Source organism: Rhineura floridana, chromosome 4, assembly GCF_030035675.1.
Source record: "Rhineura floridana isolate rRhiFlo1 chromosome 4, rRhiFlo1.hap2, whole genome shotgun sequence".
Classification (NCBI taxonomy): Eukaryota; Metazoa; Chordata; class Lepidosauria; order Squamata; family Rhineuridae; genus Rhineura; species Rhineura floridana.
The window spans coordinates 136623300-136644459 of NC_084483.1; the positions used below are offsets into that span (position 1 = coordinate 136623300).

Sequence of the window (21160 nt, forward strand, 5' to 3'; positions counted from 1 at the left end):
TAGACCAAAAGCTTTTAGAGTCCTTGATCCTAGATGCTCAAATGAGACTCTTCCATTCGTCCTGGTTTGCTAGACTCTTTTTGGTGGCAAGAGTTGCCTTGTATTTGCTTTTAATTAAATAGTATACAGGGGGAAGATGTTTCAGATGCTGCTGACGATATTTTAGGTAAATAGACCTTAGCTGACGTTTTAGCAATTGGCAATCTTTATCAAACCATTTAGGGCCCACTGGTTTACGTACCTTGGAACCAGGTGACGTGGGAAATAGTATGTTATTAATATTTGCCGTAAGGGAAGCATATACTCTGAGAAGAGCGTCCGAAGTATCGGACTTCATTAAATGTGTCCGAATGTCCAAAGGAGTTGGGGATGACAAAAAAACTTCTATCCTAGCAGCTAAGGAGGGCGTCCAAGTAGCTCTTTTATAATGAGAGTAAAACAAATTTACTATGGGGTTATAATTGGAGGATAAACGCAGCTTCTGAGAAATACAGCATGAAAAGGCAAGAGGGAGATGGTCACTATTAAGCTTAGTACCAATAGCAAATTTTTCTATCAAGTTAAATAATTTATAGGACAGTAGCACATAATCGATTACACTTCTTCCCATCTTAGATATAAATGTGTATTCTGCACAGTCATCAAGTTGCTCGAGACCATTCAGAATGATCAGGTGATGACTGGCTACTAAGCGAGCTAAACAAATTCCTCCACTATTAATCTTAAGATCTTTCGAATTCCTAGGAAAAGGGAAGGGAAAATGATCACAATCCTCTCCACGCCATAATTTTGACGCGAACAAGGAGGTGCTGTTGGGGCCTATCCTTGCATTAAAGTCGCCCATGATTAACAGTTGTGCGTGAGGATAGGCAGACTCAAGATCTAGGAGGTAGTGGTCTAATTCATCCCAATGCTTTTCTAAAAGTTACGCGTCGCCAAAGGAGACATGTATACATTAATAAGGAGTAAAGAGAGAGCATCAAATTCAATTAGAACTGCCATCGCGCAGGTATTCAAATGGTGAAGGCAGATTACATGCGTATCCAAGGAGGTGGAAATAAAAATCACCATTCCCCCTTTTGGTCTACCTTTCAGTGAAGGAGATGCTGGGAGATGATAAGCGGTGAAACCATTTAGAAAGGGTTTATGGGTAATCCAAGTCTCTTGAAGGAAAATAATGTCAAAACTGGAAAGGTAAGTGATCCACTCCTGATCGATTAATTTAGAATTCCATCCAGCAATATTCCACGAGAGGAAATGAAGAGAATGGTTATCAGAAGGAGAGGACTTAGAAACATTTGGAAACACAATGGGCGATATTGGAAGAGTTGGGTCAACAGAATCTAGTGTAGAATGAAATTGTCAGTTAAGTTCCGTAATTTGGGATAAAGAGCCCGCAGCGTCACTAAATACTGCACCATTGATGGGATAGTAAGGTTGGTTCGACTTGGAATTAGAAATAGAAGTAAGTGTTTTCCTTTTCACAGAAGGAGACCCAAGTTCTTCTGGATAAAGAAATCTTGATCTGATCCAATCCTCACCAGCCCGTAAAGGGGTAGTTATTTTATGATGCATTATATTTTCATCAGAAGTACTTGGATGGAGGAAAACATTCGCTGTCCTGTTAGTATTACTCGTTTTTTCTGAAGAAATTTTGCACGGGGGCGATGATCTAAGTCGATGAATCAGTTGGTAAAGCCTGTTGATTAAGGTCATCTTTTCTGTATCAGGTAGTGTGGAATATAATTCCGCGAGCTGAGTTTCTTCAGGTTCCATTTTCTGGAACGGGGCCGTTGTAGGTGGTAGTTGGTCCCCCTTCTCATAGAGACTATTTGCCCTTGGGAAACTGTCGTGCAAGGGGGACAAGTGGCCTGTAATACTTGATTTAGTAGCAGACGGAGGATTAGTATGATGCAAAAATTGCATAGGAGGAATTATCAGCGGAGTGGGAGAAGACATATTTATGTAGAATCTCTGCACCGAAAATCCCTTTCTATCCAAGGAATTCCTTGTTCGGAAGATTTGGTTGGCCACGGCACGAGAGTGGCAGGTAATTATCAAGCGCCATTCATAAGAGGAGTGAGAGGGTATTTTCATGGTTCTAATAAACTCATGCATCGAGAGGCAAGCATAGATTTCCCAATACAAATGTCCAAAAAAGGGATGCTTGGTAACAAATAAGAATACTCACTATCTTTACGTTTGTGAGATATAACCAGTTTGTCGGTTGTAATGCTAATTTCCAAGAAGATGGCGTGTAGCAAATAGGAGTTCTCGGAGGGAAGGAAGGGACATTCATGCGCAGGACTGTGCTCTCTCCCTCCTCGGATAAAGAGTTGGAGACCCGAGATGATATTTTTGAGTTAGTAGAAACGGAACTTAAATCATGGCAGTTTTTTCTATTTGTCGTGGGTGGTTGCTGTAAGGAATCCATCCTCTTTTGGGGTTCCAACAATTTAAACAAAGGCTTAAAATTCATCTTATTGGAAAAGTTGGTTGTTGGATTTTTAATATTTTTGGATTTCTTGACCTTCACATTGATAGACTGGTTTCTCGGAGTCCTATACTTCTTCTTGCTCGAGGGATTTGTAGAGGTAGTAGAATGACGCTGGGGTGCAGGAATAAGGGACTGAAACGCCTGCACCAGTGTGGTAAGTAACTGATTGGTTTCTGAGATGTAAGCTTTTATGAGTTTTAGATCATCAAGCAATGATGCCTGTTCTATCTGATCAGAAACCGGGATCGAGGAAACCTGCGGCTTCTTCTTGTCAATAGGGGGAGTTATGAGCCCCTTTGAAAGATGTAAAGAGTCAATGGTTAAGAAGGAAGTTGGAGGTGTTTCATTAAAAGAGTCCTCTGAGTAATTAAGTCCAGCATCTTGTAACTCCTCTGCGAGATTTCTTCCAGCCAGTGGATTCCAAGAAGATTTAGCGGAAAGCGGGTGTTCTAAGGTCCAGTCATGTGAATTAGTCCTTGAAAAATTTGTTTGTGATCTTAAAGGAGACTGCTGATCTAAGTGAGTTGCATGACTTGCATCACCAACAGAAGAAAAAAAAGCTGGTGATTTTGGATTGCAAGGTTCTTACAGCTCCGTCACCCTCAAGAGGGGGTCCCAACTGCTGAAGATGACTCCTGGTCATTACCATTGTGTACAAATTAGCCCTCAAAAATGAATAAAAAAAATCAAGGAGTTTATGAGCACTAATATGAGAGCGTAGTATAGCCGAAAACCACACTGTAAAACAGCTGTATTCCTGGTATGCGGGGGAGAGAGCCACCTTGATTAGTAGCTCCACTAGAGCCGCGGAAGATAAAATTAAGGTTCTTATACTACTGCCAACACTCCTTAAAATAGTTATAAAACAATAAAACTGTCTCAGTGATTTATATCAGAGACACCCCTTTAACTATCTCCAGTGCTCCGAGGGGAAAAGCAAAAATACCCAAAGGTTTAAAGATATTTCAAACGGAGGAAACTTGCTTTCAAACGTAACAACGCTCCCTGCTTCTTTTAGGAGCGTTAATAAGGGGTTGTTGAGTAAATTATAATAAAATAAGGAGTTAAAAGTTGGAGCAATGAGAGCGAGAAAAAAGACGCCTTACCGGAAGAGAAACCCAACCGGAAGTCCATTTCTAATTGAGAAAGATGAAGGCAGAATAATATTTTCTTCTGCAAAACCAAGTAGAAACTTTTCTCATACTGCTTTCAAGGCTAACGGCTTTGTTCCTACCTTACCTGTGACATCACAGCCTGTAATAATATGCACCTTAATTAGAATACTGCACACTGTAGCTCCAAGATTCTTTGCAACCTTGTGAAAAGGTATGTAGTACACTTTGTCTCTCATTCCTACTTTTTTCCACATTTCTTCCAAACCATTTGTGAATAGTTCAAATATATATCAAAGGAGGGAATATAACTACATTGGTGTCATTCAATAATACTATGAGGCATTTCATTGCTGACTAAACGCGTGGAATAGATAGATTATCATTCTAGCATCTGCTTCTTCAACAGAGATTTGAAACTTGGAGCATGTTTCAACTTCCTGCTTTGTAACTATAAGTGTGTTTCTGTTATTGTAGTCTCCTGTCATGGTTCCACATAACACCTTAATCACTTTTGCATTGTCAATGAAACAATTACTGGCGGCCAATTGGAGCATCTCTGTTTTTGTAAGAAGACCAGAACTTGTCCTATTTGAATGGACATAGGAGTATCACATTCTATCTTCATCCGATTGGATCAGCAGGCTTTCATTGTTCTTTCTCCCTCTTTAAGGGACTGCTCAGTCTAGCTATCAAACACTAAGTCTACTCTGTCTAATATTTGGTACTGCATTGCTTATTTCCAAGGTTTGTCAAAAGCATTTAAAAATATTTTCATATATTTTATTAGCTGGTGGACTTATGACATAAAATCTACAATAACAGCAGTTTCCATGACATCATGTTGTTGAAAGCAGTAGTCTAATGGCTCCAGTTGCTTCTCAAGCTCAGCCAACAGAAGATACTTGATTGGTTTAGTGGAAAGCCATTGTCGTCAAACAACATATTTGATTTAATAGATTGTGCAAAATATCCTTCATACTTTCTCCACTTTCTTTAGCTATATATACTCTTCTTGCAGCAACCATATCTTTTTTTTTGTAACCTAATGTAGACTTTGATTTTGGAATAGGCACTGTTGATTCCCTCTCCATTGCTGATAGTTTCGCCGTTGTAATGATGTACAAAAGTTTTTTAGTTTTCTCCACAAACTGTTCATTTCTAAATGTTAAGTAATCTTCACTATGTTCTTTCACTTTCATGAGACAGAAAGCAATCTCTCTGGGTGATGAGATTACAAACTTGCGCCTGACTGGACATTTCATATGGATTGCCTCTGCTGATTATGATTCACAGAGCATGGTAACAAACAATAACACATTGGAAGATAAATTCCCAGACATGTCATGATGAACAGTTGCCTCTCTATAGCCAGTACTCTTAGCACCAATTATTTCTCTGCAAGAATTTTATTGCTAGCACCTCATAATACATCAACTTCCATTCAGTGATGTACATTAGTTGTCTTGTCTGCCCAATTATTTCTTTTGAGATCTCTGCATCAAATAGTTTGTTCAAGTTTCATGTCAGATGACACAGCACTGGATAGATGGTTGCTTTCTCATACTACAGAATGGCCAGTGGTACACTTCTGTTGGTAACATTCTCATTTTTTCCAGATACCATGATGCATACTGTAAGTAGTTAATTCGTAGAACATAGGTAGAATACTTCAAATAGCTAGAAGGTGGCTGCCCCAGTTGCCATCTCTGTCGGCTGCCATTAGAAACTTCATCAGCTTTACTAGTTCAAGGAAGGTATCCCAGTATCTACACATATGAGACTTTCTGGCACAGTCACTAGAGAATTGAAGTCATCGTACAACTCTGACATTCCAGATAAAAGTTCATTAAACTTGGCTGAGCATGTTACATTCTTTGATAAAAGATGTGGTTTCATTTTCTCTGCTTGCTTGATAGTCTCAGTGTATTTTTCTTTGGTCCTGCATTTCGAAACCACCATACATTTCATCTTAGGTTACTATTTCAAGAATAAGGAATCCCAAGGGATCTGAAATAATGGCTTCCATTTATTACTGGTTCTGAAGTTTTCACACCAAACATTTTGCACTCAACAAGTGCATCCTGAGGACTGCTGCCATGCAGTTACTTCCCAATAATATGCATGATAATTTTTGCACAATGGAACATTCAAAGCATTGGAATGATGTCAGAATTATATGGAATGCATCCTTATCCAAGAATACTGGCAAAGCTGGCTGTTTTAGTTGTGAATGAACATTCTGTAAGTTCTGCAATGCTAAGAAAACTGTAACTGGAAGGAGTCCCACTTGCATGACAGGTGGTGTTGCCGTTGATACCAAATAACATCCAGCCCATGTTGGAACAATATTATTTATTTCTTCAGAAATTCCATGTTTAACTAAACTGACTGCAAGCTCAGTTTCAGCATGTCACTGCTGTGGTGTTCAAGTTCAAATTATCTGATATAGATGGCTTATAAACTGGTTTCTTGTAGCTTATAGTCCTCTGATATGGCAATTTTTCATATAATTAATGACTGTGTTGATTTGAATTACTGAGATATCTTTGGCTTGGTTGGTAACTCTGTTGGACCAGGATGCACCTGCAATAGAACACTGACAGTGCCATGTGAAGCAGGAGCACCAGATATCGTTGATGATTTTCATGATCAAAATTGCCAGTGGCAGCTTCAGTGAAGTTCTCGGTATCAAAATGGCCTGGCAGTGGTATATTTCCACCTCCACTTGCTTGTATATGTCCCGTTCAGAGTGGGATCCACGAGGCTGAGACGCAGGTATAATTAATTCTTGTTTTATTAGAGTAATAGATACATCAAAAGCAGTACGTTTCATAGAGAGCACTAAACTAACTCACTAGAATCCCCTAGCTGCATGCTAGACATGGTCTGCAACGTATAAAGTTGACTCAGCAGCTCCTCCCTTGGAGCCGCAGGTTTAAGTAGGGAGAGGTTGTTCTGAGGAGCAGGGAAAGCACGGGGATGGTAGCTGAAGTTGGCGAAGAAAGGGGTCTTGCGTGTGTGAGTGCACAGCATTGTTGTAAGCAAATTCCACCAAGGGCAGGTAGGACACCCAATTGTCTTGCTGGTACCCAATGTAACACTGTAAGTACTGTTCCAAAACAGTGTGCATCCTCTCAGTTTGCCCATCCGTCTGAGGATGGTGTGCGGAGGACAGTCTTAGTTCGCTTTGCTATAATCTCCACAGGGCTTGCCAAAAACGCGCAGTGAATTGGGTTCCTCTGTCCGAAACCAAGCTGTCCGGCAGTCTGTGCAGCCGATACACATGTTGCACATATAAATGGGTGGTGTCTTGCGCATTTGGGAGCCCAGCGCAGGGAATGAAGTGAGCTATCTTAGAGAAGGCATCCACCACCACCAAGACTGTGGTTTTCCCATTAGAAGAAGGAAGATCTGTAATAAAGTCCATGGTGACCATCTGCCAGGGGCCCGACAGCGTGGGGAGGGGCTCCAACAGCCCCGCCGGTTTCCCCGTGGCGTGTTTGGCTCTCAGGCAAGTGGAACAAGATCGAACATAGTGTTCCACATCCTTCCTCACCTTGGGCCACCAGAATTCCTGAGTGACGGTTTGTATCGTCTTAAAGACCCCAAAGTGGCCTGCCATGGGAGAGTCATGGCATTGACATAGCACTCTGGCCCTCAATTCCCCGGGAGGTACGTAAATGGCATCCTGATGGCGCAGTATTTCTCCTTTCAACATGAAGTCCGTCTGTGCCCCTTCGGGCTGTGTAGCCAGGTCAGCCCACCGCACCTGGGCAAACAGATCCTGTTTCTGCGCCTCGCACAATTCGGGTTCCCAGGAGTCTTGACAGGCCCCAACTACTCCCTTCTCGGGAGGAATAATGAACTGTAGTGGCTTCAGGGCAGGGTTCCCCAAATATTCCAGTTTGCGGGATAAGGCGTCAGCCCACTTATTCTGGGCTTGGGAAATGTAGTGGATTTTGAAATAGAAGCTTGCGAAAAACTGGGCCCAGCGCACTTGTCATTGATTGAGTTTTCAGGCGATGTGTAGACTCTCGAGGTTACGATGGTCTGTGCGCACCTCAATTTCATGCTGCGCCCCCTCCAAATGATGTCTCCAGGCTTCAAAGGCATCCTTGATGGCTAACAGCTCCTTTTCCCACATGGTGCAGTTTTGTTCAGAGTCGGTTAACTTCCTTGAAAAGTAGGCGCAAGGCTTCAGCCCACCCCGTCTCTGAGCCAGTTGCAAAAGGACACCTCCGATCACTATGTCCGAGGCGTCTGTCTCTACCACGAAAGAGTGTGTGGGGTCTGTGTGCTGTAAAATAGGCTTGGTAGCAAACCTCCACTTCAGACTCTCGAAGGCTTCCTGAGCCGCTTCCGTCCAACGGAAAGGTCCTGAGCCCTTCCGGCAGGCGGTGCAGTCTGCTTGGAGTAGTTGGCTATAAAGCGATGATAGTAATTGGCAGACCCCAAAAAGCACTGTAAATCCTTCTTCATCTTGGGGGGCTGCCACGTGAGTACGCACCGAACCTTCTCAGGGTCCATCTCTACTCCCTCTGGGGAGACGCAATACTCCAGGACGTCTAATGAGGTCAGGTCAAACCCACATTTTTCCTGCTTCGCGTAAAGACGGTGCTCTCGCAGCTTCTGCAACACCAGGTGCACATGTGCGTTGTGTTCTTCAGGGGTGTCTGAGTATATCAAGATATCATCCAAATACACAATCATAAAACGGTCCACAAAGTCTCTGAAGGTGTCAGTCATGAAATTCTGGAAGACTCCAGGCACGCCTGACAATACGAATGGCATGACTAGATGCTCATACTGCCCGTAGCGGGTCTTGAAAGTAGTTTTCCACTTGTCCTCCTCTTTTATCCTCACCAAATTATAAGCCCCTCTCAAGTCCAATTTCTTGTAAAGTTTTGTGGATCGCAACCACTCTAACATCTCCCTGATGAGCGGCAAGGGGTAACTGTTGGGGATCGTGATCTGATTTAGGGCACGGTAATCATTACACGGGTGTAGCTCCCCGCCTTTTTTCTTGACAAACAACAGAGGCGCCCGGCCGGGGACTGTGAAGGGCGGGCGAAGCCTTTCTTCAACTTGGCGTCTAAAAACTCCCTCAATGTTGCCAACCCTGGCTCAGACAGAGAGTAAATCCGACCGGCTGGGATGCGTGCCCCAGGCATCAAATCGATTGCGCAATCATAGGGTCGGTGAGGAAGGAGCTGCTCTGCTTCCTTTTTGTCAAATACATCCCGAAACTCCTCATACTTAGCAAGTAAAGTTATTTCTTCTGAGGGGAGCACTCCTGCCAACGTCTCCGGTTTCTCCACGGGCTGGCAGTGTTGATGACAGTATTGGGAGGCAAAGGCCACCTCTTCTTCATCCCAAAAAATTGTGGGATTGTGCTGGGTTAACCAAGGCATTTCCAGCACCACCGGGAACCGAGGCAAGGATGCCACATAGAACGACAGGCCTTCTCAATGCCCAGGGACGTCTACCCCTAACATCTCCGTTGCCCTGGTCATGCCGCCCAACTTCAGGGGCCGGCCGTCTATGGCTTCCACGCCCAAGGGCTGGTTCAGTTCTCCAGTGGGGATGGCATGTTGTCGCACCAACTCCCTATCCATGAAACAAGAGGATGCTCCGCTGTCAATCATAGCCTTGGCCGGAAAGCTCTGGCCCGAAGGCAGGGTAATTCGAATGGGTAACAGGAACGCACCTTGGGACGGGAGGGGTCGTGGCAGAGGCTCAGCATCTGTATTACCCCCCAACCCTCTGGCCTCTACGAGAGATGGGATGCAAAGTGTTCCGGCAGCTGGGTTTTCCAGGCCTTGGATGAACAGGATCAGGCTATATGGCCTGACTTTCCACAGTACAGACAGAGTCCTTCCCTCCGGCGTCTCTCCTTCTCTTCCTTCGTCAAACACGGTCTGGCCCCTCCAATCTGCATGGGCTCCTCTCCCGAGGGAGCGGGACTCCCGCGCTGGGTGAGGGACGCATGCGAGGAAGAGGGGCGGCTGTCTATGCACGGGATTGTGGCTGAGTCAAACTGTCCCGTTCAGAGTGGGATCCACGAGGCTGAGACGCAGATGTAATTAATTCTTGTTTTATTAGAGTAATAGATACATCAAAAGCAGTACGTTTCATAGAGAGCACTAAACTAACTCACTAGAATTCCCTAGCTGCACGGTAGACATGCTCTGCAACGTATAAAGAAAGTTGACTCAGCAGCTCCTCCCCTGGAGCCGCAGGATTGAGTAGGGAAAGTCCTTGATCTTAATCTCTGACTCCTCAAGTCCTGCTTCTGACCCGTTTCTCACGACGACGAGCGCAGGGTGACGGGGGCGGGCATCCAGTGGCTCGTCCGAAAGGGCCTCATCAACAGGCTCGATGTCAGGGGGAGGTTGCTCTCCTGGGGCCTTCCAAGAACCACTAGGCAGAGGGGGAGGGAGCGCCCTCCAGAGCAACTTCCAACGGCTCCTCGTCTTGCTCTGGGGGTGGGGCATGCTCTTCTTCGGAGAGAGCACCATCCATGGGAACTGACCCTGGCTCCAACTCACTCCCACATCCCCTATCCTGCGGAGACTCAACAACTCCTGGATCTACCGCTCCTTCTGACAGCTGGGGACCCTGAAACTCATGCCTTCCCCCTTCCTGGCCCCCATGGAGGAGCTGAGGCCCAGCATCATAGCATATGCTGCTAATTGCTGTCTTTTTTGCATACTTCATTGTAGCTCACTGACCCTAATGTTTTGTTCATGCATGTAATTAAGTCCCTATTTTTGCACTTTTCACATATTGCATAACCTACCATAAAGTGAAAAGCTGTCAGTTTCTTTCTGAGATTTCTGAGGAGAATAATAGAGTATTTGGTAGATTACCTTTGCACTAACAGCTTTTTTTCTTTCACTGAAAGTATTAACACACTTTTCCTCATTACATTAATTATCATTGCTCTTTTTTGAAGAATCTTGCTCTGAGTCCTCTTCATCTTCAGGAAAAAATACTATTTGAATCAGCTAGACATTAAAAAATGCTGATAAAACGTTAACATTTCATCTGGCATCTCAGTAACCATCCAAGACGTCTTTCGTTCTTCATTATCACAGAACCTGTCTGCAAGTCCAAAATTATCTTCCTTTAAAGTCTCTCTGATATCCTTTGCAGCTGATTTGATGCTAGTGTGACGCATGCAAACAGTAAATATTTCATCAGTCTCTAGATTTGCTGAAAACACCATCAAGGACTCATTTTTTCTGTAAGATGAACAGAAGTCTATGTCTTTTCCATAATATTCCTGTAGTCTAAGTTTAACTTTGTGTCTAATTATGTCTTCTCCGGCCAATTTATTTATGAGATCCCTGATTTGTCAGTATGAAACACTATCCTTCTTTAAGCTTAGGGCCAATGATTTCATGATCTCTTTCAAACACAACATCTTTTGCTGAAATTGTTTTTCGGTCTTCAGGATTTCGCATACCATATTCATACAACTTTAAATATCTTTCCAAACAGGTTTTGCGGTACAGTATGTCAGCACCAAATACCAGAGTATCTGATTCCAGAACTGCCACAAAAGTGTAAACGTCACCTTGAAAATAAATAGCTGTGGCTAAAAAAATTTGTTGCTCTTTCTGATTCACTTATTTGAAACTTCTCCCGCACACCATTATGACTTTGTCATCCACAGACTATACATCTTACATGCATTGATGCTATAACAAAAGACAGAGGCGCTCATGGTGGAACTGTTGACCTCATTTTACATGATGTTCCAGCACTGGCAGTTTCACTGCTGTCTAAATCTTTATGCTTGCTTACTTCATCTTATTTTTCAGCTATTTTATCAAGAGTTTTACAAAGTAGCCTTCATCTGCCACCTAATTAAGTCTTTTTGCAACCACATCATCTGTAATGTCAGCTGCTTCCTGTATTTGTTTTTACCATTTATACTTGTGGTAACTGTCTTCTTAGTGCACTTTTTCAGATCATAGAATAGTAGAGTTGGAAGGGGCCTATAAGGCCATCAAGTCCAACACCCTGCTCAATGCACGAATCCAAATCAAAGAATTCCCGACAGATGGCTGTCCAGCTGCCTCTTGAATGCCTCCAGTGTCGGAGAGCCCACTACCTCTCTAGGTAATTGGTTCCATTGTCGTATGGCTCTAACAGTTAGGAAGTTTTTCCTGATGTCCAGTCAAAATCTGGCTTCTTGCAACTTGAAACCATTATTCCGTGTCCTGCACTCTGGGACGATCGAGAAGAGATCCCGGCCCTCTATGTGACAACCTTCCATGTACTTGAAGAGTGCTATCATATCTCCCCTTCTTCTCTTCTCCATGCGAAACATGCCCAGTTCCTTCACTCTCTCCTCATAGGGCTTTGTTTCCAGTCCTCTGATCATCTTTGTTGCCCTCCTCTGAACCTGTTCCAGTCTGTCTGCATCCTTCTTGAAGTGCAGAGACCAGAACTGGATGCAATATTCAAGATGAGGCCTAACCAGTGCTGAATAGAGGGGAACTAGTACTTCACACGATTTGGAAACTATACTTCTGTGAATGCAGCCTAATATAGCATTTGCCTTTTTTGAAGCCACATCACACTGTTGGCTCATATTCAGCTTGTGATCAGCAACAATCCCAAGATCCTTCTCACATGTTGTATTGCTGAGCCAACTATCCCCCATCTTATAACTGTGCATTTGGTTTCTTTTTCCTAAATATAGAACTTTGCATTTCTCCCTGTTGAATTTTATTCTGTTGTTTTCAGCCCAATGCTCCAGCCTACAAAGGTCCCTTTGAATTTTGTTTGTCTTCCACGGTATTAGCTATGCCCCCCAATTTTGTATCATCTGCAAATTTGATAAGCAAATTAAGCTTGCGTTTCTTCTAGATGAACAGATGCAAGCTTAGTTCCAAGTCCTCGTTCACCATCCATTTTTCTTCTACCTGAAACAGAGAAATTTATGTAATAATGTACTTTTATTATCGGGTAATCAGAATTTCATATGTGTTACTGTTTATGACAATTTTTATTTAATAACTAACATGAAACCTGTTTACTGTAAAATCTAACATCCATATGAATGTAAGAACCTTGTAATTGAATTCCCTGACCCCCGAAACATATATTTAGATACCAGAATGATGTCTGTAAGTGCTCTAGGAGCCAAAATATGTGCAGTTAAAATTTGGCGGTAGCCATTTTGAAAGATGGTATCTAGAAAATCTGTTCCAGACTATGGCGATGTCCACCCAAGTTTTTCTAGTTCTCTTATATGTATATTAGGTGATTTGTTGGTTAGACAAATCAGAACAGAATTTTTTATGGGACTTCAATACAGGGACAGGACTAGTATCTACAGAATGGATTATTCTAGTAAAAGGTTAAAGGTTGTTATGGTACTACCATTTTGATATCTAGCTGAAAACTTCCTTTTCTGTTGTTTGAAGTATTCTGTTTATCTTGAAGTAGACACACCCCTTTACCCAAAATATTTGAATCTAAAATGTTGTCATTATTTTATTGGACAACTGTAGGCTTTTTTCTATCCTTGGTTGGGATGTTACAAGTTCAGGGCTTGCTGCACAAACGTAATAATGCTGTCAGTGAAATTGTGGGATATTTTGTGAAACTTGACCTTTCATGGCACTTCAAGGTTATACAAAGGAAGAGCTTGGCCTCAGGCATTATGTTTTGTTATTAACTGCAGCAAGATTAATCATAGCATTTCATTGGAAAGGATATTGGACCACCTAAATATAAAAGCATGGATTCACACACAAAAAAATTTGTCGGAAATGAGTTTGAGAGGAAGTTGACTCAAGCTCTAAATCCCTGGAAATCTAGCAATCTTTAATGAATTGTTGGGACACCCAACCTGTAAATCATAAAGTGGTAACTATGTAATGTTTGCTTTGATAGTTATAATTATTACATTCGGGGTATAGAATAGTTCGTTGTAAATGAAGTGTTTACTTTATTCATGTAGGGCATAATGCATTGTAATCCAAATGGAATAGTCAGGGGACAACAAATCCTATGGGTTTGTTCTGTGGATCAGCACCATAATCCAAAAAAATGATCAATAAAAATGAATGTTGATAGGACTACAGGAGAATGCAAATAGCCCCAAAAATGGGAAACTCACTACACGTTCAGCCATTCAAAATCGAAGACAGAAACCCTTCTGTGTAGACATCGCTGTACCTTTTCTGCTTTTACTTGCAGGACATCCATCCTTCTCTTCACCAGAATAGTTGGACATTTTATGCAAGTTAACCAACCTGTGAATTGACAACTGTTCTCCAGCATCTATTTCCTTAGCAATGATTAATCTTTCAAAGGTCTATTGTAGTTTCTGCTGCTGGCTACCAAAATATCTCAACCACAGATTTGTGATGTTTCTCAAGTAGGCAGAGTATGTTTAGAAAAAGAGTGCCTTAAACAAGCCAGGGTGACCTCAGGCACAGCTAAACTAACTCATAGAATCTTGGTCATAGTAGTGATGATAGAGGCACTTAGTAAATATATAATGCTGTTATACAAATCTATGGTGCAACTGCGGTTTGAGTACTCTGTGCAGATCGCCTCACCTCAAAAAGGATATTGTAGAAAAAGGTTCAGTAAAGAGCAACCAAAATGACCAAGAAAATTAACCCACCCACCCCATGAGGAGAGGTTAGAATATTTGCAGCTTTTCAGTTTAGAGAAAAGGTGAGTAAGAGGAGACATGACAGAGGTACATAACATTAAGCGTGATGTGGAGAAGGTGGATAAATAAGTTTCCCTCTCTCTGTTGTAACACTAGAACTGAGGACATTCAATTCAATGAAGCTGAATATTGGAAAAGTCAGAACAGACAAAAAAGTACTTCTTCACACAGTACATAGTTAAACTATGCAATTTGTCCACAAGAGGCAGTGGTGGCTGCCATCTTGGGTGCTTTTAAAAAAAGGTTGAGACAAATTCATGGAGGATAAAGCTATCAGTAGCTACTAACCATAATGGCTATGTTCTTCCTCCACTCTTGGAGGTGACATGCTTCTGGATACCAGTTGTTGAAAACCACTGGAGGGGTGAGTGCTATTGCATGCAGATCCTGAATGTGGCTTCCCACAGGCATCTAATTTGCCACTGTAAGAAAAAGATGCTGAGCTAGATGGGCTACTTGCCTGATCTAGCAGGCTCCTATGTTCTTTTGAGATTTGCATAATTAAAGTCTATAAAGTGAGAGTTCATCTGTATTGTAGCTAACAATTAATATTGGACTGTATGCCAAGAAAAAGAATAAACTTCATTACAAGGATCTTTTTTACTGACAGTTATAGTGTAGAGAGCAAAATGTTTTTTTTCTATTGTATTCCTCAAACAATGGAGGAAATTACTTTTCAAGCTCATATTGCTACAGAATACGACCTTAGTACTTAATGTAGGTGCCTTCAAGTGTAAAAAGTGTTAATCTTTGGTAAATTTTCCTGCAGTTCAAGTATAAGAGTAACAAATCTTGAAGCAAAAAGGTTGTGTGATAACTGTTCTTAAAAATACCATCTTGATCTGTTTTTCTAGATGTTAGGTGTTCTAGGGGAAGCTACTTTGATATTTGACTTAGTCTAGCTGCTTTTTTTGTATTAATCATAAACCAATAAAACAGGTTCTATTAGCCTCATTGGGTGATAGGATCTACTCAGTTGACACACATTGGATTTTATCCTAACATTGGCTTCCAGAATACTTGGGCAACTGCTGGAGGCCACATGCCTCAGTAAGCCCCGCAACGCTACTGCTGCCCTGTTGTGCCTCCGGTCAGCATTGCTGCCACCATCAGACCTTCCTGCCTGACACTGCTGCTAGTCCCTCCCCACCACCACTAGACATGCTTACCTGGCAGGGAGCAGTGGTGCTTTGTAGCAGCTGCCATCTTAGGTTACCAAAAATGCTTGCCATTAGAACTGTCCAAAGCATGTCCTATTGGTGGTGGTGGTGGTGGTGTGTGTTTGTGTGAGAGACTGACTGACTGACTGACTGATGGGAGCACTAGGCAGAACACCTGATTATGGCAAAGGTTGGTGCCAGGGGCCTGTCAACAGCACCTTACTGAGGGGCCATTAAAGCCTTGCTGTAGGCCTGCTTCTTAGGAAAAGTAGGATAGATGATTTATAAACCAATGGGATGTCTAGATTAGGCTTGCCTTTAACTCGTACATTGACATGGTAATTAATCAAGTGCTGCTTTTCATTCCATAGATCTTTAAATAATTATCTTCAACCCCAGTTTTCTCATGATGGCCAGCACCATTCCTCTTGATGCAGTTGGTCAAAGAATCTTCTGTAATGGTGAATATGGAACTGTGCTCTATGTTGGCAGTGTTCCTCCTACAACAGGTAGAAAAATGTTTATTTCATCATATACCATCACTGGATTGCAATGCAAAGGAAATGATAAAAACATGAATTCCTTTTGTTGCTTTGCTTCCTAAGGATAACCCTCGCAAACTGGTTTTTGAATAGTATCAATCTTGTATTGGGGTTCAGTTGACCCCTTCAAAGTCCTATCTGGAAATAAACTTAACAATTGAATTCAACTGATTCCAGATCAACATAAACATTTTATTGGTATTGTGGTCCAAAAACACAGATCAACAAAAATCTATTGGAGTACTTGGATCCCACAATGTTAACTCGGTTCTCAACAAAACATGTCCAGAAAGCAGTGAGCTTCTTACTTATTTTTGTTAGCTGCAAACAATCCTGTGATACGTGACTGGAGAAAAGAAACCATCAGTTAGGCAATCTTCATTGGGCTCTCAGGAAGCCCTAGAGAAGAATAAAAGAGAAAGCATAATAGAAACCTACAATACACATTTGAAATGCTGGGCTCAAAGTAAATAATGGAAGGGGTCCAATAGTTCAATAGCCTGTTTTTTTCAGAATAACACTACAAATAATGAGAACGTCAACTCCTGCGTATTAAGGTAAAGCCAACATGGAGCAAAATTAATCCCCTACAATAAAATTTATTCCCATGGTCAAGCAGGTCCCTTCAGTGCTTCATAATTTTTTTCACATACGAATAATGTACAGGAAAAATTACAAAAACAGAAAAATCAATCTATTCCATTGCTCTTCAAGTGGTGTTACCATACACAAATGGAATTTGAGATAATCAAAATGCTAAGCTATTTTCCCTACCCTATTTTGAGAAGCTGCTGGGCATAGAATGGTCCCTAATTAGCTTAGGCATTTAAAGGATGCGATCCTACCCCCCCCCCAACCACACCTGATGCTGATGGCTCGGGAGGGGTAGGATGCAGCACAGGCCCCCTCTGCCAGCCACCAACAGAGGGGAGCATTGCTTATAGAAGGCTAGACCCCTGCCCAAGCTGGTGCTAAGCTACTGCTGGTGGTCCTCCCACTGGCAATAGCCAGTGGAATGTTTCAAAACTTCATTTGAATTGAATTGAATTGAAACTTTATTTTTACCCCGCCCTTTTTCCAAACTGGAACTCAGGGCGGCTTACAAATAGAACTACATGTAGTGAAAAACATAGAAAAACATACAATTAAAATGCAATTAAACTATGCACAACCTTAAAACCGTAAAAGGCACTTAAAAATCTAAAAACAAATTAAAACAATACAAATGAGAATATAAAACAATAAAACAAGCCTTGTAAAGCCCAATCCTAAACACCTTCTATCCCAAAAGCCTATCAGAATAAAAAAGTATTTACTTGCCAACGGAAGGATGGCAAGGAGGGGGCCATTCATGCCTCCCTAGGAAGGGAGTTCCAGAACCTAGGAGCAGCCACCGAGAAGGCCCTCTCTCGTGTCCCCACCAATCGCATTTGCGAGGGTGTTTGGACTGAGAGAAGGGCCTCTCCTGAAGATCTCAGGGCCCGGGCAGGCTCGTATAGGGAGATACGGTCTGACAAATAGCCTGGACTTGGGCCATATAGGACTTTAAAGGTCAAAACCAGCACTTTGAATTGTGACCGGAAACAAACTGGCAGCCAGTGGAGCTGTTGTAACAAGGGAGTTGTATGGTCCCTGTAACCAGCCCCTGTTAATACTCTGGCTGCAGCTCTTTGTACCAGTTTCAGTTTCCGAACAGTCTTCAAAGGCAGCCCCACGTAGAGCGCGTTACAGTAGTCTAAATGGGATGTAACTAAGGCATGCATCACCATAGTCGAATCAGGCATTTCCAGGAACGGGCGCAGCTGGCGCACTAGTCTTAACTGGGCAAAGGCACTCCTGGCCACGGCCGAGACCTGGGCCTCCAAGTTCAGACCTGAGTCCAGGAGCACACCCAAACTGCGAACCTGTGTCTTCAGGGGGAGTGTAACCCCATCCAGCACAGGCTGAATCCCTATTCCCTGATCTGCCCTTCGACTGACCAGGAGCACCTCTGTCTTGTCTGGATTTAGTTTCAATTTGTTTGCTCTCATCCAGTCAGGCACTGGTTCAGGACCAGGACAGCTTCCTTGGCTTTAGGTGGAAAGGAGAAATAGAGTTGGGTGTCATCCACATACTGATGGCACCGAACCCCAAACCCCCGGACAACATCTCCCAACCAAAGGCTTTGGATACATGGGATCTAAAGCCCTGTGGATCCCCAGGGACCACTCAGCTGCACCAACCTTGGAGCTGGCACAGCAGTTAGCAGCGCTTCAGATATAGCAGAAACTTTGCCACCAGCTGCTGTTATGATTGCTCTGCCCAGCAAACAATTGTTCCCAGATAACAAGGATGGCACCTGTGTAATATTTAAGGGGAGGGAAATGGGTGCTTTATGTCTGCTTAACACTTAGAGGACTTTAAAAGGCATAATAATTTTATAATTTTCTTTGTTTTACTTTTTTAAAAGATGCTTTTAGATGTTTTATTGCATATTTCCTACCTTAGGCTCCTTTAGGAGACAGATTAGAAATTTAAGGACAGATAGAAATGTAATAAATGAGTAAATAAATGTGCTAATGATTTCTTCTGTTTTATTATTGTTTTATTTGTTTTGATTTCTTCTGTTTTATTATTTTTGCCTGCTTCTCATAAACTTGCAAAACCAGAGATGCTAGGTTCCATACAGTTTAGCAGCATGTAGCTGAGTTTGTAACTAAAAAGTAAATTCAATTTTACAAATTCATTTATTGTCTGAATTACTGTATTTTTGATATATACAACATAATTTTATGAGCAGACCAAGTTTATACATAGCACATTTTATGTTTTTAAAGTAACAAAGTGACTTTTTATCCGTAAAGGGTGCTAAAAACATAAGTATTGCATATTTTTCCATTTCCCCCCAGATTTCCAGTTTCTTCTGAAAGAAAACAGTTTTTCATGGCTCCAAACTTACTGGAAAATTTACATCTTTAGTTGTTAAACACAGAGATACAGTGAGCCATAACTTAGTATAATATAACTAGCAAGAACAAGCTGCAGTAAGTCTTAAATTTGCACGCTCCCCTCTTCACCTTCCACATGGCTGAGGAGGTGCTTGGAAGATTTCATGATGGCTTTACTTAACCACAGCTGGACATGTTGTCCAAAATTTGCAAACACTGATTAATCTTAACTATGGTTAGTTTCAAGTGAGCCAACTTCAAACCACTGTTGACAAAGCTTGGCTTTTTGAAATTAACACAGTTCTAGGTTTATACAGCACAGCAAGCTTTGATTAATCAAAAATTGAAGTGAAAGTTTCCAAGACCTTCTGGCCAACAGAATATGTGCAAAATGCATACGTACAGATTTTTTCACTTTGAGTTTTGCATTTGTAAAAGCACTTTTATAATTTTTAGGACTTTGGCTTGGAGTGGAATGGGACAACCATCAAAGAGGAAAGCATAATGGTAGTCATGAAGGAATACAATATTTCAAATGCAGGTGAGTTAATCTTGAAATACACTGTACTTTTGAGCAGATACATCAGCTAGAGGATAGGAAATAACATTTTAGCAAACATTTCATTGAACATTTAATAATGTCACATTGTATACAAAAACTGAATCTGTACATAGTATTTTTGTGGCAAACTTGACTATTGGCTTAGGAATGAATACTCTTTGACAGTTAATGCTTGCACTGTTGAAATCTCTCTTGAATCCCATTGTGAGTTTGGACCCAGTGCTCTGTTTGTTTGAAATCTTGGATCATGTATGTATGTTGCATTTTAAAATTGCTTATCTATATCCTGAAGCCAGTGTGGTGTAGTGGTTAGACTGTTAGACTACAACCTGGGAGACATAGCCATGAAGCTTCCTGGGTGACCTTGGGTCAGTCACTGCCTCTCAGCCTCAGAGGAAGGCAGTTGTAACTCCCTCTGAATACTGCTTACCATGAAACCCCTATTCATAGGGTCGCCATAAGTCTGAATCGACTTGAAGACAGTCCATATCTATATCCTATTCTTGATCTATTTTAGGTTTGTTCAGAATACTTATCATTAGGTTTGGAGGGGAGATTGACTAAGCAATTGGCCTGTGAATCAGTTAGGGGAAGGGTGATTCAATTTAGTGTAGTGTCTTGCTGTTCTGAACAAGAATACATTTTTCATATTGTACAGGTCTAGAAAAGACAAAGCAGGGGCTTAGCTCCCACCTCTGTTGAATGCCAAACTATGTCATCAACATTCCACAAAGGCATAAGTAACACTCATCCAAATAGGGACACAGAGGTACTTCCCCTACCTCAATCTTACCAACCTATCCCGTTTGGCTTGGGAAACTGAATGCTGTCACCCCCATGCTAATTGGTAATTTTTTATATAGCACAGCCTTGTGCTTGTCTACTTGGAAGAACTTCCTACTGAGTTCAGTGGGTTTTACATCTTGCCACCCCCACAAGTTTGTTGGTTGTAGGCAACCACACATTCCTGGGCCCTGAAATATGGAAAGAGTAATAATGGCACTTGTAGACTTATTGTAAGGATTACTGAGAGTGTATGTGAAGCATTTTCAACCCTCAACAACAGTGTATACATGTATGTATTTCATTATTATCCTGCCCTTCCTACAAGAAGGTTGGGGTTCTGGCATGAAAATATTAAAATTTCAAAACCAGAAACTTCTTTTTTTGGAGACGAAAAGGATTGTAGTTCTCTAACTTTCTGTATTTTTCTTCCAGGCATCCCTCAGGGGGATCCTTTATCCGTCCAAACAAGGCAAATTTTGGAGTAGATTTCATTTCTGCTGTGAAGAAGCAATATGGATTGAATGAAGATGAGCAAGATGCTGAGAGTGGAACAGGATTATTAGTGATCGGAAGGAAGACCGTAGAAACTATCGGGTTTGATGCCATTAAAGAAAAACAAAAGCAAGTATGCTTTCCTTGGCAAATGAGCAGGCGCAGATTGTTGAATGTGTTTCTGGCTCACCGATACTCACATTTATAGCATAAACAAAGAGTCTTTGTGGCACCAAACCACAATATTTTACTTTTTGTGGAGCAATAGATTAATATGGCTATCTCTCAATGCTTTTAGCAGTGTATGTTCCTGCAGAACTGGTTTTTGTGCTACACATATATATATATGTATTAGAGTAGCCAGGTCTCTGGTTTTC

General features: G+C 41.9%; 2 protein-coding genes across 3 annotated transcripts in view; one reads left to right on the forward strand and one right to left on the reverse strand.

Moving 5' to 3' along the window:
* Nucleotides 1-21160, forward strand: part of TBCE (tubulin folding cofactor E) — a 78105-nt gene that overhangs the window by 14647 nt on the left and 42298 nt on the right. For both annotated transcript variants that reach the window (XM_061624544.1, XM_061624545.1), the window contains exons 2-4: nucleotides 15846-15983; nucleotides 19400-19484; nucleotides 20724-20912. In XM_061624544.1, coding sequence (XP_061480528.1) covers nucleotides 15881-15983; nucleotides 19400-19484; nucleotides 20724-20912 — 377 coding nt within the window. In that variant the 5' untranslated portion in view covers nucleotides 15846-15880. The remainder of the gene's footprint in view (nucleotides 1-15845; nucleotides 15984-19399; nucleotides 19485-20723; nucleotides 20913-21160) is intronic.
* B3GALNT2 (beta-1,3-N-acetylgalactosaminyltransferase 2) overlaps nucleotides 16351-21160 on the reverse strand; it is an 86779-nt gene continuing 81969 nt past the window's right edge. The window contains exon 12 of the mRNA XM_061624542.1: nucleotides 16351-16415. Coding sequence (XP_061480526.1) covers nucleotides 16395-16415 — 21 coding nt within the window. The 3' untranslated portion in view covers nucleotides 16351-16394. The remainder of the gene's footprint in view (nucleotides 16416-21160) is intronic.